Source organism: Scyliorhinus canicula, chromosome 7 (assembly GCF_902713615.1).
Source record: "Scyliorhinus canicula chromosome 7, sScyCan1.1, whole genome shotgun sequence".
NCBI lineage: Eukaryota > Metazoa > Chordata > Chondrichthyes > Carcharhiniformes > Scyliorhinidae > Scyliorhinus > Scyliorhinus canicula.
Window position 1 is genome coordinate 168,779,034 of NC_052152.1, and position 25,469 is coordinate 168,804,502.

A 25,469-nucleotide genomic window follows, 5' to 3' on the forward strand; every position below is an offset into this window, starting at 1 on the left:
AGATAGGGTGCTCTTTCAGAGTGTTGGTGCAGACTCGATGGGCTTTATGGCGTCTTTCTGTACTGTAGGGATTCTATTATTCTATGAGGGAGAAGGGAATAGTGGGTTCTGATGATAGATTTAGATGAGGTATCATGAGGGGGTGGGGAAGCGCGAGTGGAGTTAAACACAGGCATGGACTGACTCGGCCATGTGGTGATATGCCTGGCACAATTCTGTATATAATTAACAATTTGGCATCCAATCAGCTGCTGGCATCAGACATTCATCACGTGACTTGAGATACCCGCCAGTTGGTAGTAGGACGTACGAGAGGATAGTCGCACTGAGAGTACTTCCAGGAGAATTCACTGAATTAATTTAGTAGCTATTATCTGTATAGTAATCCATTAGTTATCTTTACGTGTGTGTTAATAAATCATCTTTCTAGTTGAACAATTAGATGTTCTGTGAACATCATTACAATGGCCATATTGCAGAAGACAACAGGCCAAATGGCTTGTTTCTGCACCATATATCCTCTGTAAGGTAACTTGTACCTTGTGTTGTAAATGATGATTATTTACAAATGATATCAATTCTGGTTGAAAGGCAATAAAAAAAATGATGGGCTGGATTCTCCGTCCCACTGCCCCACATTTCTGCCCCAACCCACCGGCGGGATTCTCCGTTACACCAGCTGGTCAATGGGGTTTCCCAATGTGGGGCAGCACCACGCCATCGGTAAACCCCCGAGGCCTGGCAAAGCAGAGAATCACGCCGGTGGAGAATCCCGCCCCACGTTTTTTTAACCTTTGGTTTAAAATGAGAAAGTTTGGGTGCTCACGGCATGTCTACAGGGACAACATTGCATCACAATTTCTGTCTAGACATGAAACATCTGCCAAAGTCTATTTTCATTTTAGCAACATAAAGATTTCCATCTCATGTGGTATTTACAGAATGATTTTAGTGACTAACATTCTTCAGAAAGTTTTATAAGAGCTGAATTAACTAAACATCTGTGCATGATGAGAGCACCAAGCGGTGTTCTGTGGACACTGAAAATGTCGTAGGCTTGACTATTTTTCATAATTATATTTATGAATGCATTGCATTGTAATATTTGTAATTATATAGAAGCAATAGCTTAATATCATCTTTACGACAAGATCAAACTCCGTAAGATATGATTAAAGCTGGGCCTGCTGTACTCAAATTTTATTCAGTGAATCTTGGAGCTTCTAGGTCTGTGTGGTTCAGCTACTCAAGAAGAAAACTTGCAAGGATGTCAGGAAAGATAGACAATTATATTTCTTTAACCTTTCCAGTTGTTCCACTCTCTGCTCCTACCAAGATGCTGCTGGCCTGCTTGGTCTGCTTTTAAAGCCAGTGATTTAGCCCAGTGAGCTAAACCAGCTCCTGCATTGGTGCCAATTGGAAATGATTGCACCAATTCACCTAGGGTCATGGCTGATTCTTTACTGCCGTATTCAGTGAGTTATATGGCATAGGGGAAGGCCATGTGGCTCATTGAATTCATGGTAGTTCTCTGTGCAGCAATCTAGTCAGTCTTATTCCCCCACTCTATTCCTGTAGCTCACAAGTTTACTTCCCTCAAATGCCTATCCAATTTCCGTTTGAAATCATTGGCCGTTTCTGGTTGCATCCGCCACGCTCATGAGCAGTGAGTTCCAAGCCATTGCCACCTGCTGCGTGAAAATGTTCTTCCTGTATGTCTTGCTCAAAACTTAAATCCATATCTCCTGGTCCTTGTACCATCAACTAATGAGAAGAGCGTTTCTTTGTCTATCTTATTTAAACTTGTCACAGTCTATTACAACTGTAGCAGATCTCCCCTCAACCTCCCTTGCTTTGAGGAGAGAAACCCTGGTTTCTCCAACCTAAATCTATAGCTAACTTCTTTCAAATCCTCAACCATTCTGGTAAATCTTTCTGAAAATCTCTGCAGACAATATCCACTGCATTCCCTTTATCAACCTGCCCTGTTACTTCATCAAAACACAATCAAACACAATCTGCCTTTTACAAGTGCTTGTCCTCTTCATTGGTAAAATTGGAAATCCATAATCAGTGATATTACAACTGATATACATTAATTCTGTCCCCTTATTAATGTGCATGTGGTGGGGGGATGAGGGAAAGCCAAAATTGAAGGTCAAAACTCATGAATATGTATCGCGTAGGGCCCAATAGTTTGAATTTTACCAGCCTTTTGGTGACAGACTGCGAGGCGGTAAGAGTGGTAAAATGACATCAGGAGACAAGCCCAATATGTTCCTGCTACCATGGGATATTACCAACAATAGGAATGGTAGTGACTTGGTCAGCCACTGACTGAAGGCAGGCCGTCAATGAACCTAATAATTGGCCTGTTGATGTGTTACAAAGCCATTCTTTTAAATAAAATGACTTGATGTAGTTATTTGCAAACATTAACTAACTAATTTGGAGCAGGACAAAACAGAAAGCTGTTAGGATGGCTGCTGGGAGCTGGGTGACTTTCATAATATCTTCACAGATGCAGAATTACCTCAAGTCTCTGGAAAGTCTATAATTAAATGACCTTGGGTGGAGGTGCCCTCCCTAGAATGGACATACTGAGATGAAACCATCTGCAAAATTCACATCTCCTATTGTTAGTGCACATACCCAAATCTCAAAGTCCAGACTCCAAGGGGCTGATTTAGCCGCACCCAAATTGGTGTCAAGACGAGGCCGTTGAATCACACAAGAGGCCTATCGTGAAATTCACGACGCTCACACACAAAATTGGCCCGGATTTAACGGAGTCTCACGAGGCATCACGATCTGGATCTCACCCTCACTGGATATAATCCAGATCAGAATATTTAAATGATCCATTAGTTTCATTTAAATATGCATTTATGGGACTCTCCCGGTGTGCCCCGGGGGTGGGGGGGGGGGGGGGGGGTGGGGGGTGTCTCCCATGCCATTAGAGACCCCCTTATGGTCAGGGGCAGAGCAGAGTGGCACTCAGAAACTGGCAACCGGGCACCTTGGCACTGCCAGCCTGGCACCCTGGCAGTGCCACCAGGACAACCTGGAAGTGCCAGCCTGGCAGGATGCCTGGGGCAGCATTGCCAGGCTGCCAGGGGCATTGCCAAGTTGGCAGTGTCAGGGTGCCTGGGTGCCAGATTGGCACTGCCAGTGATTGGGCCCAGGGGGTCTTATTAGGTGGCAGGAGTGTCCCCGGGGTCCTCCTAAAGGTTGGAAAGGGGGGTCGAAAGCACGAGTAGGGTAAATAGATCGGGTAAATAGATCGGGGCAGCAGACAAAATGGCACCCTGATCTATGAGGAGCCTTTCCTGCTGGCCAGCTGAAGTGAGCAAGAAATGACTTTAGTGCGGCCTCAGCGGAGAAAAACTCCCCAGAGCCAAAAAAGGGCAAAGCGCCGTTAAATAGCAATATGTTTGTCGACGCTCAACCGCCAAGAAATACCCTGCTAAACACGCCCAATACCGGACATAGTAGATTTTGTTCCAGTTTAATCACACCCCATGTCTCTGAGTGACACGTAAGGAGACCTGCAGAGGAACCAATTCATCACAAATGGTGTGAACAATAACCATTCATTGCTCATAGTCCAGCTTTTGACAAGCTCAAGCCCTGTCTGCTCTTTTTGACATCCACGGACTGCAAGCAGAGATTGTAAAAGAACTCAACCCATCAACTGCTGTCTCCGGAAGAATAGATAAAACGTTCATCTAAATCTTAAACCGGATCGATGCCGAAACCTGAAAGACCACCAAGCTCATCCTAGATCCACCCAAATCACAAACCAATGTGAACCGTACCAGTTTAATCTTTGTTGTACTTTTAACAATATCACTTGTGTGTGCATGCGTGTGTTACAATAAATACCATTTTGTTTTCTTTTTAGAAAAACTCAAGAAAACCTGTCCTTTTGTGTCTTTTGCAGTCACAGTACATAAATAGTTCAACACTTACTGAACTGACAAGCATATCCTTTCAAAAGATAACCTGTTGTGGTCGAATGAGTGGCAGAAACAGGAACCAGTGCACCTCCCCTCAGCTGACCGTAACAGGTGCCGTAGTTTTACGAGTCTTGGAACTGTCGTTTCTAAAGACTTTGACATCATCTGGTTCACCACATACTACTTACAATTAGTTCTATAGGACACAACAAACTAAAGTGGCTTAACTTTATATAAAGATGTTCATAAAGCTCATGCCTTTACACAAGACTTTATCTGTATCATAAATGTTACATTATATAAGGTATAATAAGGTTATATAAGTAAATTACGGCTGTACCAGTCCACATATATTTATTTACTGATTATAAAAAAGGTGAGAATACTGTCAGACGTCTTCTAAGATGCTTTTCATATTTTCATTCATTGGAATTACACATTTCCAAATTAGCTCGTCGCCATCAACTTGTATTCCATAAATGCTGTTTAAATTACTCTACTCTTTGGTTCCTCCATTGAAGTGTCTGCAGAGCTGAAATATTTCACTATCATTGTGCTTTTGTTCAATTGAGAAGAGGGCTTTTATTCCCCCATAAACATTCAGTGGGATTCTCCAAACCACGCTGGGCCGGAGAATCCCCGTGAGGGGGTGCGAATCCCACCCCGCCGCCGGATGCCGTATTCTCCGGCGCTGGTTTTCGGGCGGGGTTCACGTCACGCCGGTCTGGGGCCATTGGCTGCTGCCCCCCCAGCAATTCTCTGGCCCCAATGCGCCAAGCAGCAGTCCATTTTTGGCCAGTCCCGCCGGCGTGGATTAGACATGGTCCCACACGGAGGGACCTGGCAGGTAAGTCGGCTGGTGCGGTCCTCGGCGGAACGCGGGGAACGCGGGGGGATCCGACCCCGGGGGAGCGTCCTCACTGTGGCCTAGCCCGCGATCGGGACCTAACGAATCTGCGGGTGGGCCTATGCCGTGGGGGCACTTCTTCCTTTCGCGCCGGCCCCTGTAGGGCTCGGCCATGGCCGGCGCAGAGAAGACAACCCCCTGTGCATGCGCCAGAACGCGGCCGATCTGCGCATGCGCGAGATCACGGCAGCCCTTCGGCACATGCGCTAACTTGCGCAGTCCCTTCGGCGCTGGCTGGCGCGGCGCTAACCTCTCCACCATCCACCTCGCCCCTGGAAGTGCTTTCGGGGGCTGTTGACGCCGGAGTGGTTCGCGCCGGTTTTCCTGCCGGCATGGGGACTTAGTCCCTAAACAGGAGAATTCTGCCCTTTATCTTTTTTTTAAATTTAGAGTACCCAATTATTAATTTTTTCTCCAATCAAAGGAGCAATTTAGCGTATCCAATCCACCTAACCTGCACATTTTTGGGTTGTGTGGGGGAAACCCACGCAGACACGGGGTGAATGTGCAAACTCCACACGGACAGTGACCCAGGGCCGGGATTCGAACCCGGGTCCTCAGTGCCGCAGTCCCAGTGCTATCCACTGCGCCACATGCCGCCCCCACCCATTATCTTTAGGATTTATCATGAACACCATACAAGAGTTGCAATTTCCTTCAATAGCATACCTGTCCTATAACCAGTGCTGTTCAGATACACAGCAAATGTCCGCTGTTCATGTGTGGCCTGCCAGGAGGAAGATGAGCAGTTCTCGTTATTTGTGTAGGTATTGTGGTTATGGACATATTTCCCTGTCAACATAGAAGATCTTGAAGGGCAGCACATGGGTGTTGTCACGAACGCATTTGTGAAGTGGGCCCCTCCTTGCTCCATGATCCTTCTGGTCTTGTTCATCACTTCCAAAGATCCTACAAAGAATTAAAAAATTGATATTACAATCGCAGAAATAAAGTTCTCAGCATTAGCTACAAACGTTAAGCTTGGTACGTCTGAAAAATATCCTGGTGTGTGATTTTCACTTGAAGTAATATTGTAAAACATCCGAGAGAGTTCATAATGGGCGGTTGAATCGTTACCAGCAGTTTTACATTTTCACCCAAAGTTAAAATGACTCTACTTTTTAACAGATTACATTTCTTCCATATCTCTAAATAGTACTTCCATTGGATTTGCCATTATCAAGGAAGCAATTATGAGTTGCCATGGACCCTAATCATGTCTGCATCTCTGCCTCTAACACTAAATGAAACTTACTATAGATCACTAGGCCAAAACCAGATGTGCAGTTTCCATCCATAGACACAGATAAATACCACTGCCCTCTAATCTGTTCTGTCTATATTTTCTTTTTAAGTCTTTCAGTAATTATATTTTCTTGATTGCAGGGCTTTGTTTTGCTATTCCTAGATCAGATTTTCTACATTGCAGCCAGGCTGCCTGAACACAGGCCTGGGTGAACCATTTCTAATCTGTGTGTCCAACCAGGCCAGCCAGGGCTCTGTCTAAGTCTTAATCCCCTATGTTGCCTTCACCTATACCCAATTTCGAAGATGTTCAGGCCCATCCAACCTGATTCAGCCTGTTGCCCGATCACTATCCACTTGCTTAGCAATTTTCTCTTATCTTCCCAATACACTCTGCAAACATCCATTCAATAATACTGTTTCATGGAGCATTTATTTTCGCCTTCCTGAGATGAATATAAGGCAACAGCAATTTTTATCAAAATGTACGATCATTCTTGAATATCTAAGAATGTTTAGATGGTGGTAATATTGAAAAGAGCCAGGAAATCGGAGAAATTTCTAACTGCCACTGGATTCACAAATATTTTTTTCAAAATTAGTTTTATTTAATTCCTACCTGCATAATCACCGTTCTCTCTACTGCAACACACCTCTCATCTCCACCAACTGCCTGCTTTATTCCATCTGCTCTCTCCCTGCATTCTCTGATTTCACTGGACCTAATGTTTACATTATGTCTTGATTTCACTTTACCTCAATTCCTCAAGAGTGAATTCATTGGAGATTAGCTCCCAAAGATTCAGCCATGCCCACATTTGCTTTCACCTGTCACGCTCACATCACACCTTTCTGTCATATACAATTAGGGAAACTAATTATAGGCTAATATATTATAATGATTGCCATAAATGTTAATTTCTTCCCCAAATCGTTTCCAAATGAAAGAATGGCAATCATTTTTAAAAATAATTTTCAGTGCAGGGGTTAGAATATTTATAACTTTTAAAAATAACACTTTACAACAGATTTGGAAAAAAAACAAAGTCAAACATTTCATATTGCAGCTTGGAGAGGAAGTCAATTGTAAGTGATCTCAACCTTCATGGTCCCCTCATCAAACAATTAAACTCTGCTAGTCAGAGGCTATGGGTGTGATTTACTGCCACATTCCGCCCGAATCTAAATGGGATGCGGCCAGTAGATCCCAGGAGAGCCCTCTCCCGGGATTCCCGACAGTTGTTACGCCTTGCGAAATCTAACCAGTTCTCACGAGACAGCACGATATGGATCCCGCCAACAGTGGTTGCATAGTTTTTTTTAATTTTAGAGTACCCAATTCTTTTTTTCAATTAAGGAGCAATTTAGGCTGGCCAATCCACCTACCCTGCACATCTTTGGGTTGTGAGGGTGAGACCCACGTAGACACGGGGAGAATATGCAAACTTCACACAGACAGTGACCCAGGGCTGGTAATTAACCCAGTACCTTGGCGCCGAGAGGCAGCACTGCTAACCATTGCACGACAATGGCGCCCCTGAACTGCATAATTAAGTGAGCTTGAAAGCTCACATAACTATGCCTATTCCAGACTCAATGGTCACCTGGCATCTACGGGCCTCGTCAATGAGACTCCAGCTGGGTGCTGTTCAGCACTGGCCTCCAAAAATGGGGCAGGTGGAATAGCACTTAGGGGGGGTTCTCCCAGGCGATCAGTGGCCCCTGGGTGATCTGCCTCTGGGCTGGATGGCATCTTGGCATTGCTGATGCCACCAGGGCACCTTGACATTGCCAGCCTGGCACTCTGACGGTGTCATATAGGCAGTGCCATATGATGCCAGCCTGGCACTGCCAGGGCACCCAGATGGCACTGCCAAACTGGCTGGAGCATTGACAGGGTGCCACATTGGCAGTACCAAGGTGCCAGGCCAACCCACATTTACCGTTGAGACGGATTATCGGCCACTAGTTGCAATCATTAAAAAGAATCTCAACTGATTATCTCCAAGAGTACAGCGTCTCATGAGGAAGCTTCAAAGATACGACTTTGAACTGATACACATGCCTGGCAAACATATAGAGGTAGCAGATGCGTTATCCAGAGCTCCAACAGCAGCTCTACTGGAGAAGATGTACAGGCTGACATAGACATGTTGACTGATGCACTGCCAGTATCAGAAACAAATTGTCGAAGAGACAGCAAAAGATGAGGCGTTGCAGATCGTAATACAAAACCTTAACAATGGTTGGCCTAAAGGTTCATGCACAAAATATCATGAAATCAGATCTGAGCTAAGTGTAGCAAATAGGCTACAATAAAGCAAGAATGAATTGTGATTCTGCAGTCTCTACACAGCGATTTGCTAAAACGGATTCATGAGGGTCACCTCGGGATTGAGAAGTGCAAACGGAAAGCACTTGGTATAAACAAGAATATACAAGATATGATAGAGAAATGTGAAACGTGTTGAAAGTATCAGCACTGGCAAGCGAAAGAAGCAATGAACATAGCTGAAATACCATCAGCTCCATGACAAAAATTTAGAATGGATTTATTCTACCTCAAGGCAAGGAATATCAGATAGTCGTTGACTATTATTCGAATTTTTCAGAAATAGCCCTTCTGTCAAGTTGTGTGATAATGCATACAAAATCGATGTTTGCAAGACATGGCATACCTAAAACGTGGTGAGTGATAATGGTCCATGTTTTAATTGCAAAGAATGGCAAGAGTTTGCTATGCAATATGATTTTGAACGCAGTACGTCGAGTCCATTATACCCACAATCGAATGGTGAAGCAGATAAGGGAGTTCAAATAATAAAGCAACTATTTAAAAAGACTATGGACTGCAAAACCGTATCTAGCTCCAATGAGTTATAGAATTTCACCTTTAAGTTGTGAATTGTCACATGCAGAGTTACTGATGAATCGCAAGCTACATACCACATTGCTATTCCACACAAAGACAAGGCATAACAAAAAGTTAAGACGTAATCTGGAATCTCAGAAGCAAAAACAGATGGCATACTATGATAGAACAACCTGGAGTCTTAAACCTTTGTTTCCAAGCGATGTCAGTAGCATGGTTAAAAGATCCACAGTTTGGTAAACAATAGTTTAGTTTATCCACAGTTTATTTAACATTAAATAACTAGTCTCGAACTAGATGTTCTGTCATATATTGATTCATTTATTATCATACTGCACAAACATAACATCGGGGAGGGGGGGGGGGGGTTATAGAGGGGGCCAAAGTAGCAAAAATGTGGCATCAGATAGTGGGATAATGCTGGGAACTACCCGCTAATCCCACCCAGAATGGACTCTGTGTTTTTAGATTAAATTGCGCCCTATTTCTATTCAACCGTAGTTAGACTTTATGACCTTGAACAACAAAGATTCACTTCAATAGTCTAACAGTATATCGAGCATCATGTGCTATATACCTCTGCTCTTAGAAAACATAATATTGTCTGACTACTGTGTACACCCCACAGAAGGTACATTTTTCAAAACATATACCAGCATGCAGGAGATTTTATACTCTCGATGTTACATTTTTGAAAAATAAATGCAAAGCAATTTTAGTTCTTGGGTGCTTCTTAATCTCCACTTCTAACCTCCCCTATGGAACCACTTCTAACCTCTCACATTGAACTTACAAATGTCTTCCGATTTGCAAAGTCCTCTAACCAAACAATGGCTAACCTCCCAAAAGACATTAGCCTCTGTTTGTTTAATAATAAATAGCCAAGGGCAGCATGGTAGCGCAGTGGTTAGCACTGCTGCCTCATGGCACTGAGGTCCCAGGTTCGATGCCGGCTCTGTGTCATTATCCATGCAAGGTTTTCACATTCTCCCCGTGTTTGCGTGCGTTTTGCCCCCACAACCCAAAGATGTGCAGGGTAGGTGGATTGGCCACGCTAAATTGCCCCTTAATTGGAAAAAATGAATTGGGCACTCTAAATATTAAAAAAAGGAATAAATAGCCAAAAGTAACCTTAAAAAGGAACATGAGACACAATTTTAACTCGTGTAAGTAAGAACCTATTCACTTACACAAGTTAAAATCACCAAGTATAATAATACATTGGGTATTTAATGGTGCAATTAATATTCTTTCCCTTATAAACTCCTGGAACCCTGGAGCTGTGAAGCAATTGTGCTAGCCACTATGCTACCATGTTGCCTCCATTGCACATGCAAATTTTAGACCATAGTTAAGAAAAAGAGAACTGCACTGGGAAACATTTCGTTCATCAGAAAATTGGTTCTAACTGGCCCCAAGAATAAAGTCAGGCCGACTGCTCGCTAAACCTTTCTGAAAATAAATCTCCCTCTAATTAACTCAGGAAGGCCAAATAATTATACTTTGTGGCCTAAATATTTTACAAAGTTCCACATAGCTGCACTTTAGTCGCCAAATAATATATGCATTATTACAGGGTACCATGCTCTTTTCTTTATAGAATATCCATTACTTATTGTAAGAAGCTAGTATATAATATATTATGCACAAATAAATACAAGTCAATATTCAATGGACACCAAAATACAAACTTACTATTCATTTTAAAAAGATGGCATCCCAGTTAAAAGCAAAGAAAGAGACTTTTACTTATGTGGCATCTCTAAGTCTCACAAAATTATAATAATAATAATCGCTTATTGTCACAAGTATGCTTCAGTGAAGTTACTGTGAAAAGCCCCTAGTCACCACATTCCGGCACCTGTTCGGGGAGGCTGGTATGGGAATTGAACCCACGCGGCTGGAATTGTTCTGCATTGCAAGCCAGCTATTTAGTCCACTGTGCTAAACCAGCCCCTGGTTTATCCATAGGTACTTCACATTTTGTCAGTTGTTTGGTGTGCAATTGTTATGCAGAGAAATGTGAAAGCCAGTTTTGTGCCCAATGTCAACCAATAAATAGCAATGAGATTAATAAGTGATCAATGTGTGTTTTGGTGTTGTTAATGTGGGCTATGAGCCCTGGAGATTTCACTCCTCTGACTAGTGTCATCGGATTTTTAAATGTCATCCTGTACCACCGGAATGGTTTAATGTCCCCTCTGAAGGACAGCAGCTCTGATAATATAGCACCCCAACATTACAATATTGGAGTTTCAGCCGTAAATTACGTGTTCAAGTCCTGGGGAATGAGTTATTTGTTTCAAACGTCACTGACAGGAAGAAGCGATTTTCAGATGGTAAAGGTTCAATTTGCGATGCATAGGGCCCATTATTGGTTTCAGAATGAAAGTCATAGAACAAAGGCCACAGCACTTTCACATATAAAATCACATTGACTGACAATGTGTCCAATTTATCACATTTAACAATTGAGTTGATGTTGAGAATTACTGATTGGGAGCAAATAGAGAACCTGCTTTTGGGAGCAAATAGAGAAAAAATGTACTGGGCTCTTAAAAGTTGACTAACAAGCAACGGGCATGCATTTACCACATTTACAGAAACTTCCATAAGACAGGTCATGGCTAAGGTCCTCTTCTGCAACTGGTTAACAAAAGGTTATTTTCTCCACCTAATCTCGAGCAAAGTCCCTTTGCAGGGCAAGGTCATGCATAATGCATTTAGTTGAAATCATCTTGAAAGAGGAGCAAGCATAGAGCAAAACTTTCAGTGCCTATTTTATACAGGTAGAGTTTGTGAACTCAGTTCACACCAGAGGGAGAGACAAGTTTAACAGTTTTTAGACCTCAATATAATTGGAATTCCATGGGGTACATGAAGAGACTGCGAGTGGATCCCCCATTAATAATTCTTCTTCTTCGGCAATCACTCTCTAACAAGTATGATTATCCACCCAAGAAACTCCCTGGGCGCGATTCTCCGCAAATGCGGAGAGTCGTAAAGGCTGCCGTGAAACTGGCCGTGTTTCACGGCAGCCTCCGCGCCCCCTCCGGGACCCGATTCTCCCCCCCGGTCGGGGCTAGCAGCGCGGACGGCACTTTGCGGCCATTTTCACGAACGGTGAGAGCAGGTGTGTTTGCGTTCGTGAAAACGGCCGTAAAGGCCTGGGAACTCGGCCCATCGACCTGGGGAGAATCGCTGTTCGCCGTAAAAAATGGCGAGCAGCAATTCGTGTCATGGGGCGGCCGTGGGGGGGGGGGGGGGGGGGGGAGAATAGCGGGAGGTCGGGAAAAATGTCGGGAAGGCCCTCCCGCTATTCTCCGACCCGTCGTGGGCAGCGGAGAATCGCGCCCCCTATTACTGGTCATGGGTTCTGTCTTGCTGATCAGTCCGATCCCAGAGCTGCATGTTTGACTGTACACTTTGTACTGTGTTTCCAGGAGGTGGGATCAGTCCTTGGACTCTAGACCATTGGTATTCCTTTCACAAGCTCCTTTTCCAGGCCTCCTCTTGTGTCTCTTCAATCAGGAGGTTCCTCCAAGTGGGCCTCTTCTGAGATAGGGTCTCCGAGGCATTGACATTGATGTTGCATTTCTTGAAGTAAGCCTTCAGGGTGTCTGTGAAGTGCTTCCCTTGTCCTCCTCTTGCTAGGGAGCCTTCCTTTAACTGGGCAAAGAAGATTTGCTTTGAAAGTTTGGACTCTGACATCCTAAGCACATGGCTGACACAGCGGAGTTGGTTTTGGATGATCATGGCCTCGATGCTGGTGTTCTTGGCTCATTCAAGGACACTGATGCTAGTAAGCCTGTCCTCCCAGCTGATGCGGAAAATGTGTCTCAGACAGCGCTGGTGGTACCACACCTGGGGCTGGATTCTCCGTCGGGGGGTGCTCCATTTAGCCGGAAGCCCGGGGTGGTTTCCCGAAGGCATGGAGCTGCCCCACAAAGGGAAACCCCATTGACCGGCCAGCGTAATGGAGAATCCCAATGGCATGGTGAACCTGAAATGTGGCGCAGCGGGGTGGAGAATCCAGCCCTTGGTGCTTGAGGTGGTGTCTGTACATTGTCCTGGTTTCTGAGCCGTATAGAAGATTTTTACACGAGGAACCTGGTATCAGCGCAGTTACAGTGATTGTCAAAGACTCTCATGCTTTGGGTCCAAAGGAGGTGCTCATGGATTGTATACGATGTTGGATCTCCGCAGCAATATAAGCCCTGGAGAAGAGGTCACCCCCCAGGTATGGGAAATGTTCCACATTTGGGGGCATTTCTTCATTGATCTTGATGGAGGGAGACCGGATTTTACCTTGGGATGGGCTGCTAATGGACTGGAGTCTTCTTGAGGTTAAGGCTGAGACCAAGTCTTTGATATGCTTCCGTGAAAGTGTCAAGCATGGCTTGGAGATTCTCTTTTGCTGGAGTGGAGATGGTGATAGCATTGGATACTGAAGCTCCATGAGTGATGTCAGTCTCATTTTCTTCTTGGATTTCAATCGGTTGAGGTTGAAAAGTTTTCCTTCATCCTGTAGATAATATCCATTCGACAGGAAAGCTTGCTCTTGACAAGGTGAAGGATGGTAGGGATGAAGACAGAGAAAAAGGGTGGGGGCCTTGAAACATCACTGCTTGACTGTGAAGGTATCTGTCTTCTTTCCATTGGTGAGGACCGTCACCAACAACTTATCGTGGTGGAGTTGGAGAATGTTTTTTTTTAAAATTGAGAGTACCCAATTATTTTTTCCAATTAAGGGGCAATTTAGCGTGGCCAATCCACCTACCCTGCACATCTTTGGGTTGTGGGGGTGAAACACACGCAGACACGGGGAGAATGTGCAAACTCCACATGGACAGTGACCCAGGGCCGGGATTCGAACCCGGGTCCTCAGCGCCGTAGGCAGCAATGCTAACTGCTATGCCACCGTGCTGCCCCGAGTTGGAGAATGTTGATGAATTTCTTTGGACAGCCAGCTTTTGAGAGGAACTTCTATAGCACTTCTCAATTGACTGAGTCAAAAACCTTGGTCAGATCGATGAAGGCCATGAGAGTGATTGATGCTGCTCCTAACATTTGTCATGTATGCTGTTTCATGGTTTGGTCCGAAGCCAGACTGGCTTTCCAAAAGGATTTCTTCATAGTCTGGGAGAAGGCATCTAGTGAGGGCTCTGGCGACGATCTTCCCGGCGATGGAGAGTAGAGAGATTCCTCGTTAATTCCCATAGTCCGCTTTGTCTCCTTTCTTGAAGATGATGGCGATGATGTCATCCCTGAGGTCGGCAGGAATTTTTCTCTGTCTCAGATTTTCAGCAGTAGCTGATGGAGATGATGGGTGATCTCTTCTCCGCCAAGTTTGAAAATCCATTGGGATCCCATCCGCTTTCACAGCTTTTCCATTCTAATGTGTTTAATGACTGCTTCAACTTTGACCATTCTTGGTTGGAGTCCAAGATCATTTTTGATGGGGAGTTGGGGGAATTCCCTCAAACAAATCCTCATCTATGGTTATAACATGGCTTCTAGGGCAGCACAGTGGCGCAGCGGGTTAGCCCTGCTGCCTCACGGCGCCGAGGTCCCAGGGTCGATCCCGGCTCTGGGTCACTATCTGTGCGGAGTTTGCACATTTCCCCCGATTCTACATGGGTTTCGCCCCCACAACCCAAAGATGTGCAAGGTAGGTCAATTGGCCACATTAAATTGCCCCTTAATTGGAGAAAATGAATTGGGTAGTCTAAATTTATATTAAAAAATAACATGGCTTCGAAGATCTTGGAAGTGTTCTCTCCATCGAAGGTCAATGTTTTCTCTGTCCCTCAAGAAGGTCCCGTCCTTGCTCTTGTTTGTTGTTATAGACCTCAATATAATTTGAATTTCCATGTGGTACATAAGGACTTTACCCTTCCAGGCACAGAAACATTAAAATAAACCCACTTAAAATAATACCTTATTTCTAATGTTTACCATTACAAATATAAATCCCATAAAACTGTCTTTATTTTCCTAACAGCTCCCCTAGGCGATCCGCTCACTCGGTGTGCCTTGGGAGACCAGTCGTGAGTCATGCCGTTCTGCTGTCACACCAACATGGATGGATTTTATGATGGGGGAGGATGACTCCAGTGTAGAGCCTGATAATTATATGTTAATATATATTCAAATGATGTTTCCAACTTTAAATGTCACTGACAATGGTAGTGGACATAAGACAAAATTTCACAGTTCTCGGTAGATTTTCTGCTCCCGTCGCTGAACCTGCCCAACGTGAGCGGAAAGTCCTGGCCATGAAGTAAGATTTCTGGTGCCTGTGTGATATAGGCAGCGTCCTCGCACTCAGCACAACTGCCTTTCATGTGTCTTATGCAGCAGCGATCCGATTTGACCAATCATCTGTCAGAACGTCATTTTGTTAAACTTCCCATTAACCATTTGATACCTCCAGATTTAATTGTCCTTCATTCGGGTTTAGCCTGCTGCGACAATTGGAAGACGTTAGGAATATTGGATTCCAGGTAATGGTCAATTTAAGTGTTAAAACTTTGGGGTTAGAATGTGTTTGACTGCAATGGTCATGTTTTTAGAAAATAATTTGGTTTTGCATGGACTGGGTATTTTGGCAGCCAGAAAGTGAAATTGACAAAGGAATGTGTTTTTCAGTCTAGGCTAATGGACTATGGTTTGACTGGGAAAGTGTCTAGCGAGTTAATGTGCTTTGCAGCCTGCAGAGATTATTTGTTTTTGAGCTTGGGGAGATGAGGTCGTTGCTGGGTGGAGCCAAGGAATGCAGAGAGACATTTTGAGAAGCTGTGGAGAGAAGCAGAGTTTTTGGAGAAAGCTGTGGAGAGAGGCAGTTTTGTGGCGAGAGGGAAGTTGAATTCTGATCAGCCTGATGCTGAATCCACAATTCTCCCACAGTGAGATAGATTGAGAGCTGTATGTTTATTTTCCTCTTGTTCAATGGGAAATTGAGTAGTAGCATTTAAGGTGTAAATTGGAAGCTATTCTTTTTGGGTTTGAAGTTAACAATGTTTAATATTGTAGTCATAATAAAGTTTTGCTTGAACAATAACCAAGTCCGATTTCTTCATGCAATCATTCCTGGGGCGAATCATTCTTTCTGCACGTTCTTACAATTAAACTAAAATATTGGGGTTTCACTCCAGTCTACCAGCCACTGTTGATGTCTGGTCTGGGATTGTAATACTGTTATTTCCTTTTTCTCCACGTACACATTTTTGGAAAGGCTTATGACTGGTTAATAAACATTTTTGGTTCAAGAAATGGCGAACTATTGCCCCAATATCCAGCCTTTTGTGTGACTCGTTCTTTGAATTTTCACAACATTCCTTCAAGAGCTCTCAGCTGTACTCCGTGCCTAGGCTAAAATCTGCAGACAATAAATCCTAACTATAGAAATGAGCTGAAGATGCAAGGCCAGCTGTCTCTCCTGCTTATAGGACATACACATAACACATTTGCAGCCCTGTCAACACTTTGACAAGACCACAAATACACAGTGCACGAGGTTCTCAACGATGGTCTGTTACAATGCAGAAAGCTCTCCCTCATGTATAATTTGTGCGAGAATGAGATCAAATTGATGACATTTTCATTGCTCTGGGACTAACTGAATGAATCTGAAGGAGGACCCATTATAGATTTAGTAATAAAATGTGAATGAGTTGGTTAATATTCTTGCCAGTGCAACAGCAATAAAATGCAGGATCCATTTTTAACATTTCATCAAAATATATCACTGTGATTGAAGAGATCCTCTTTCAGTGTGAGATAGGTTCAGGTCAGTTGACGCCATTAAAGTGAAATTAATGAATGTATTGCATTACACTGAAAAAGAGTAGAGTTTCGTTTGGATTTAAAGTGGTTATTTAAAAGGGATATGAATGGAACTGTAGATTATACATAATATGCTGGTCCTGCTGGGAGCTACATGTTTATTCAAAAATACTTGCTAATTGGTGACTTGAATACTGGACTTGATTGTAACTAGAAGTAGATTTGCTGGGCGAAGGACTGAAAGTGGACAGTACAATTGATAGTTGCAAAGGAAGAAACACCTAATGATTTTAATGGCTGGACCTCATTTACGTGGAACTTGTTGGTAGGAGTGAGATTCAGGCAAAATCCCAGCAGTTTCAAGCAAATGTGATTGCTGTGCCATAGACAGGGATGAGAGAGAAGTGAAACACCAATTCCCATTCCCTTATTGCCCAGAATTAGTGTGTTTTTTTGAAAAAGGAAGATGTGTGCATTTCAACCCTGGAGTGCGAGGTCAATTGGGATAACCAACATAAAACTTTAGTGGTTTTAAATAAAGAGGATTATTTATTCATGCATTGAAGCTGAAAGCCTACACTACATCACTTACACAATCACACACATGTACCCACATACTCGCTCAAGAGGGAAAATACAGCTACAGAGGATAGGGCACTTCTACCAATTGCAAAAAAAAAAGAACAGTTGACACGTAAGGCAGCATACATTGCGTAGCTGTGAAGAAAGCATTTTCACTCTTCAAGGGTAGTCAAGGTGAATTCAAATAACTGAAGTCATATCAGGATTACTGTAGGATTCCCTCAAAAAAAGTTTGTTCAGTAGGTCACAAAATGAGTTGCTTGAAGTCTTCTTACCAGGAAGTCAAGTTTCTGTACTGGTAGACTTGAATATTTACAGGGTGGGAGATATTGCGATCTCCAGATTTTAAAGGTGTAGATGTTGATGCTTTTTTCTTTTGCTGCTGCTATTTCTTACATGTTATTTGGAGACTGACTGGTTTCTCCCTGGTTCTTGGGGTAATATTTTTTATCTGTAGGTAGCTTTAGTCACATGATCAATATTTCTACTGCCTGCCACCCCCCCCCCCCCCCAGAATAATTAAAAGTTAGAAGCTATTGCAATGCAATGGAGAATGGATGGTGGCCAGTCACACACACTTATGATGAACTGGTTTCTCTACAGTTCTCTTTGTTAAGTTTAGATTTCAGAGTCAGGAACACTGAAGTCCATTGATCATGAGTTTTGGATACGTCCATAAACATTAGTGGTCTCACCTTGGGTTTGTCCATTCAAGAGAGATGCAATCCACCCATTGTCATGCAATCAGAAATCTTCCAGAGACTTGAGGTAGTCTGTGCCAAAACTGCTAAAGTTACCTGACCCTAGGCAGCCACCTTAATCACATCTCAATGCCCAATTTTTAAAAGAAAAGATTGTTACATAACGTAGATACTGAATACAATACATGATTAATGCTATGATTATGACATGCCTTTACTGTGAATGACACCTGCCTCCAGTTTAGATCAGAACACATGCAAACAAGTTCCCAATTCTAATTTAACAATCTCTATACTCCATTTATGCCAAGTGCATTAGAGTTGAAGTTCTTCAGCTGTTTTACAGGTTCCTTAAGTTAAACGATGTATTTTTATCCATCACTGCAGTCAGCCAGCCCCATTCATCTTTCCCATTTGTGTTGGGAGGCGTGAGGATGGGGCAGGGAACAACAACAGTGCCTCAGTTGTCAACAACTAATCCTTCACTCACTACCATTTCCCCATGGCCCAGCTTTTGAATAGAAAGCTTGCCCCTCCGGCAATTGGACTGAATAACCTGCTGTCCTCCGCAAGGTTTCGGCTGCTCTGACCTGGAAAGTTTGGTTTGCTTCTCAGTTGGCGGAATTCAGAATTTTATTTGCTCTCTCATGTTTGCATGTAAAATTGCCTCGGAAATGTCACATAACTGCACAAAGTTATTTCAGGAACTACCACAAAAAGAAATCAGAAATGTGTGAACATCCAGAGCAGGAAAAAAAAAGATAGTTTTGCAGAGATGTCTCGAGAACACAAAATTGAAAAGATGTTTAACAATGAGCACTTGTGGGAATCAAAATAGCTCAAAGGAGAAAGGAAGTCTTGGGTTTATAAAGCATCTTTCATGACCTGAGGACTACCCAAATCACTTTATAGCCATTGACATACTTTTGAAGTGTCGACACTGCTTATCTGTAGAAAGTGTGACAGCCAATTTGTGCAGAATCAGGTGCTGCAACTAGCATGATAACAACAGTTGGATAATCTAATGTGGTGCTTGTTATTGGAGGGATAAATATTGGCCTGGACAACTGTGGAGAACGTACATGCTGTTCTTTGCAATTAAGTCTTATCCATCCACCGAGGTAGAAAGATGGGCTTCAATTTCACATTTCAGCTGAAGGAAGTCACTTTCAAGAGTGCTGCCCTGACATATCAGCTTCGGTTTTGTGCTCAGGTCTCTGGGCCTGTAACCTTCTGATACCGAGGCAACGGTGTTACGGCTGAGACCATGATGTGCAGAAATAGCTGACGAGCAAATAGTCAATCACTTTTGCAGCTGCAGCAGAGTGCACTGACTTCCTGATGTCAATGTGTGGGATATTATGGAATGTATGCAAAGGTTTTGGAAAGGGAAGAGGAAAAGGGAAAAGCCAGTAGAATTCAGGTTCTGTAAGGAGTCTTTCAGCAATTCAGGTCAGAGTTTTGCATTGTGGAGACTAAGTGTGGTGGCGGGTGGGATTTGTGGGAACCCACAACAAATTTACACAATCCCTTATGAGTAATTGCCGCCTTGTGTCTTATACAGCAAACAAGTTCAAAGATTCATATCATTATAATAACACAACAGACATGAAGAATATAAGAATACAGGTGGTCATGAAAAGGTTGGTTAGAATTAAGGCATAAAAGGTACACATCACACCACTGAGCATATCATTGAGTGGCTTTAAATTATGCAGAGATAGATTGAGGTAGCAATCTATAAATGTCTACACAGAGACCATAGACTGCTGTGCAAATTGGACGAACAATATCACATGAAGTTTAAGTGAAGAAATGCGAGATGTTATTCTTTGTCCAAAATGTAATTGGGAAGATAAACAATAAAACGTCAGAGAGTAGAAAAACAGAGATACTTAATTGCGCCAATACACTAATCTTTAAAAATTGAAAGAACAAATTGAGAACTCTGTGGAAAAAGCACATGGAATTCAAGATTCATAAACAAAAACACTGCAAACAAAACCAAAGAGAGAAGACTAAAATTATTCAGAACACGGATTAGACCACATATGGAATAGTATGTCCAGTCAGTTTTAGTCTGTAATATATTTTAAAGGATGGTAGAGGTAATATAGAAGTTATTTACCAACGTGATGAGGGATGAGAAGATTTGTCTATTAAGAGTAACTAGAAAAACTGAGAGGCTGGAAAATTTGGTTGTGTAGCATTGGTGTAGCGAGCGCCGGTTGAATTGTGAAATAACAAGTTGCCCCGCTCCTGACCACATTTGGCATGGCATCTGACGCAGATGCAGTAGAGAAGCCAAACTATTAGCAGAGGGAAGAGGAGCACGGGCAAAGGTCTGACCCACCTAGGGTCTTTACGGAACACTTCTCCAGCCTGCAACTAAGCTGGGAGCAATGTGTTCACCGATTGCGTTTCATCAAGGGGAGGGTAATAAAAATTTGCCACCTCTGGGAATCATACCTGCAGCCTCAAAGCAAGATAAGGACAGTGCTGCTAGTGGTCATTAAGATGACTATGAAATGGATGATATTCAACCACATCATAGTTTGTTGTATGTGGCTGCATCCGGGAGAACATAAGGAGATTTTTTTTGTCTTCTGTCCAGGAGAAGCAGACGAAATGAGCACTTGGTCTATTTGCCAGGAGAGTGGTTTTCCCATGGTACAGAATGCATGCACTTGGCCTTTCTCTCACCATGCTTCACTGAGGGGTGGGGGATGTACTTAAACCACAAGGGTGCCCATCACTCAATGTGTGCAAGTACAGCCAGAACAGCATGCTGATGAATGCCTGCTATTCAGGCAGCAGATTCATGATGCTTGGATCCTGTGCCAGTAAACGGTTCTAGCAATCATTGAAACACCGTATCACACTTGACTGCAGCTACCCAGGAGCAAGGGCAATCTGTGGTACACATGTTGATGACTCCACTTTGCAATCCCATCATAAGCGGTCGGCTCTCATGCAATGGAAGCCAGGTTGCGACCAGGAGCAGCATTAATCAGACCATCAGTGTACTGAAGCAATGGTTCCACTGCATGGATCACCTGCAGGGAGCAACCCAATATTTGCCAGAGCGGACATGCAATTCATGGTCGTTTACTGTATCTCCTGCATTCTTCGCCACCTGGCAAGATGGTACAGCTGCTGCCACCAGGGGTTTGACAACATTCTCAGGAACAGAAGGAGGAAGAGGAGAATGAGGAAGTGCATGGAGAATGGACAAGGCTGCCATGTTCCAAACAGGAAATCCGAAAGGTTAACATTGGACTTAGTTCCGCGGAACAAAACCTCAGGTTCCCCCGCTTGTCATTCTTTTTATGGACCTTACAAAGCACCAAAATGTTGGCAATAACTGTTATGGCCATCTTCCCCATTGCCTTCTGAATAATTGTGTGAAGGTCTCCCTGAGAGAACAGCACCTCTTCTTTCCAGTCCCCTCCAGTGTGGCATCCCAATACCTGGAGGCCCAGTTTAGCTCATTGGCTAGACAGCTGGTTCGTGATGTAGAGCAAGGCCAGTAGTACGGGTTCCCCATACCGTCTGAGGTTGCTCATAGAAGGCCCACCTTCTCAACCTTGCATCTCTCTGAGCTGTGGTGATCCTCAGGTTATATCACCCCCACTCATCTCTCCCCTCAAAGCGGAAAGCAGCCTATGGTCATCCGGGACTATGGCGGCTTTACCTTTACCTTACATGCCACAATCATGGAAATAAGGGGGCAGCACAAAGCTTGCATCATTTCAGGCAGGCACAGGATAATCATGCATTCTGATCTCTGTGCCTACATTCAAGAGCTATCCAATTTATTTTCTGAAATTGTTTTGCTGCAAGTATTATGAAAGGTTTTGATAAGATAAAGAAGGGGAATTATTTTCAATGTTCAACTCAAAGGCATACATTTAAAATCATCACCCAAAGGATAAAAGGTTATTTTATTTTTGTTGCAGAAGGTTGTTAAAACAAGGGACTCCCTGGAAAAACATTGATGGCAATGAAATCCAAAATGACTTTTAAAATTGAAGTGTATAAATTCTTAAAACACATTAACAGGGAGGCAACAACATGGGGCTAAGTGGATAACATATTCAGAAAGTGGTGTTGATGTGATAGGAAAAACGTTCTCCTACATTGGAAAATTTTTTGATTTTTATTATTCCTACGTGGCCTTGAATAATGATATATTGTCTATGTTACTATAGTAACAAAGCAGCATAGCAGTAAATGTATTTTCTGAACACTCCAGCCATCACAGGCGAGGCTACTAGTTTGCACTTTCATGGGGAGAAAAACATCGGAATCCTAGCCTATCATCCAAGAACTCCAGAATATTCTACAATAAATACGGAACTGGACTTATCCAGTTGGCATAATCCATGACCTGGTCATGAGGTTGTAACTTAGCACAGGCCAAAACTCTGCCAAGCTTACCGGGTATGTGAAGGATCTTTTGGCTCAGAGTTAGGTCTTGGGTAAAGAATTCCAGATGGATATTTGAGCTGGAGTAAATATCAGTCTATTTCATCATTTACTCAACACACTACTCCCATGCAGAAACAAATGGGCATGTGCAAAATTTGTATATTATAGCAAAAAGAAAGCGATAGGTTGCGGGCAAAAGAAGTGACTGGGAGCAAAAGACAATGACAACAAATACCCGTTTAAGGCTTCAGGATGAAAATGGCCGGTTTAATTCTTGTATCTAGCTTAAGAGAGGCAAAAACAAAAATGGGGGTAGTTTTTAAAATCACAAAATTCACATCCAGAATCACCATGACTGTGTTTAATTGTGCTTACCGAGTTCTACATCCTGGTCATCTGTGTAAATGAGGATGATGTTTGGTCTGATATTCCTGCGGTCTCGCTGAAATCGCCCTTTCAGTCGCTGAGAAAGGACAGCTAACCCAGGGCTAACAAAAACGACAACACCCAGCACAATCAATCCAAGGGAAAGTCTTGACTGTGACATTTTGTCTCACTTGAAGTCTCCTGTCCTTCGAGGGAAGCTAGGCAATTCTTTCCTTTGTTTACCGTCCGTTCTGTAATTTAAAGAGGAAAGCAGTAATGTGCATCTGACAGGACGGATAATGTTTGATCGTTTTTCTTACCTCAGAGCCGAGAACACCAGCTCAATGCATGCAGCATTATTTAACATTTGCTTTCAAATTAGTACAAATATGTAGAATATTCTTATATTCTTGGAGTGCAGCTTGGACATGGCCCACTTTCAGTCAACAAAGAAGCTGGCGAGAGGCCTCAAGGGCTTTATCTCAATAATTTAGATGACTTGAAACTGCCTGTTTTATCTCCACAAGCAGGTTGCTGGTTTCAGCAGATACATTTCTGGCAGTTACCTCATTGACAGCTATCCTCAGGAATGCCCCCAAGGAAAATAGGGTAGAGAAAATAGGACAACAGGGGTGTGGGGTGGGGTGAAGTTGGTTGATTGTGAGTTGGCATGGATCGAGTGATGTGGAGCCAAGAGGAACATTCTCGCTTTTCCTAGCTCCTATCAACTGCAAGAACAATAATGCACCTACATTTTTGGCGGTGACCACTTACTAGACTAAACTGGAAAACCTAAATTGAGGAGGATCAATCCTTTTCAATCAAGAGGTGACCTATCATGCATTACATGTCTCATTATCATACGAAGAGGCCCTCATGTTTAGCTTAGTTGGCTGCCAGTAGGTGGCTGCCAGATGTCTGAAAATTATTCAAGCCCAATATGGTGTTGGATGATGTGCAGGGCAATCTGGTCACTGTTGACCTGATTCCTCAACAATGACTAATTTCAACGTCGTGAGACTATAACGGTACTATAAGTTAGCAATTGGAGAAGAACTGTTTATATATCACCATTTTAAGAAAACCATAACAGAGGAAGTTGCAAAATGTCTAATAAGGATCAACATTGCTGTTTTGTACCAGTAAAAATAAAGAGAGAAACTTTAATTAAATTATGGTACGCTGAACAGCCAGGGGAATGCATGTTTCAAGAGCAGCGCATACGTGATGCTTAATAATCATTGACCTGGTTGTACACACAATTTGATGTTCATTATTCAATAAATGCCATGCTGCTCTTTTCTCCCAAAACAATGTTGACTTAGACAGGCATCAAAGAGAGTTCAAACAATAGCAGTGACTAGTGACTGTGTCCACAGCATTACAATTTTATAGGGAGCGCAGAGATTTTGTGTGAATTTAAAATCATGAATAGCAATATGTGGATTTTATAATGCTGTGATAGCCAACTGTACCATTTCTTTAAACAACAGAAGTTGGATGTACAAGAGATAAATGAAGAAACATAAATAAAAACAGAAAATGCTGGAAAATAAAACTTAACTGGCCAGGCAGCAATGAAGAGAGAAACAGTGTAAACATTTCAGGTCAATGAACATTTGAAGTCTATGAAGGATCATTGACTTGGAACATTGGGTGGAATCTTGTGTCCTCCTAATCATGTGCCCTCCTCCGTGTTGAGGTTGGTTGGAGGGGCGTTCATTTAATTGGGTAAGAGGGTAGTGGTTGGGGTTTGGGCCAGCCCAAGTAAGTCCTGGGTGGAAATGGTCAGCCACCAATTGGGGCCTTCAAGTGGTCAATTAACACACACACCACTGCCCATATTAGCCCAGCAGCTGGCTAGTGCTCATCATGTGGGGAGCAGACAAGCAAACCCTGCTTTTAGGGTTCCCTTGTTCAAAGGTGCTCAGTGCCTGATTGAGTAACCCAACATTGGGAAGGAAGGGATCTACTGAGAGCCACCCCAACTCTTACTTCTCATCCTTCACACTCCCTATGACCCCCTTCTGACTATCACTCGCCTGTGTCTGGGTACCCCCTTTGATCAGAGGACACAGGATGATGTCATACCCACAGCAGTTGCTGCTTTCTTAGTTGCGCTTCTGAGCAAGAACTACAAGCCCCCCCCCCCCCCCCACTTAGAACATAGAACATAGAACAGTACAGCACAGAACAGGCCCTTCGGCCCTCAATGTTGTGCCGAGCCATGATCACCCTACTCAAACCCACGTATCCACCCTATACCCGTAACCCAACAACCCCCCCTTAACCTTACTTTTATTAGGACACTACGGGCAATTTAGCATGGCCAATCCACCTAACCCGCACATCTTTGGCCTGTGGGAGGAAACCGGAGCACCCGGAGGAAATCCACGCACACAGGGGGAGGACGTGCAGACTCCACACAGACAGTGACCCAGCCGGGAATCGAACCTGGGACCCTGGAGCTGTGAAGCATTTATGCTAACCACCATGCTACCCTGCTGCCCCTAAGGTCCCTGATCCCAGGACTCGTCCGATCACTGGGCTGTCAGGTGCCTGGGTGGTACAAGGAGGCAAAAAGGGGGTCTCAATGGCTCTCCAGCCATTGCCTGAAC

The 25,469-nt window shown here is 43.5% G+C and overlaps 1 protein-coding gene across 6 annotated transcripts in view; it reads right to left on the minus strand.

Moving 5' to 3' along the window:
- LOC119969528 (extracellular sulfatase Sulf-2-like) overlaps positions 1 to 25,469 on the minus strand; it is a 433,021-nt gene that overhangs the window by 143,203 nt on the left and 264,349 nt on the right. For all 6 annotated transcript variants that reach the window (XM_038803237.1, XM_038803240.1, XM_038803243.1 and 3 more), the window contains 2 exons: positions 22,861 to 23,102; positions 5,536 to 5,775 (listed from right to left, as the gene is read on the minus strand). In XM_038803237.1, coding sequence (XP_038659165.1) covers positions 5,536 to 5,775; positions 22,861 to 23,032 — 412 coding nt within the window. In that variant the 5' untranslated portion in view covers positions 23,033 to 23,102. The remainder of the gene's footprint in view (positions 1 to 5,535; positions 5,776 to 22,860; positions 23,103 to 25,469) is intronic.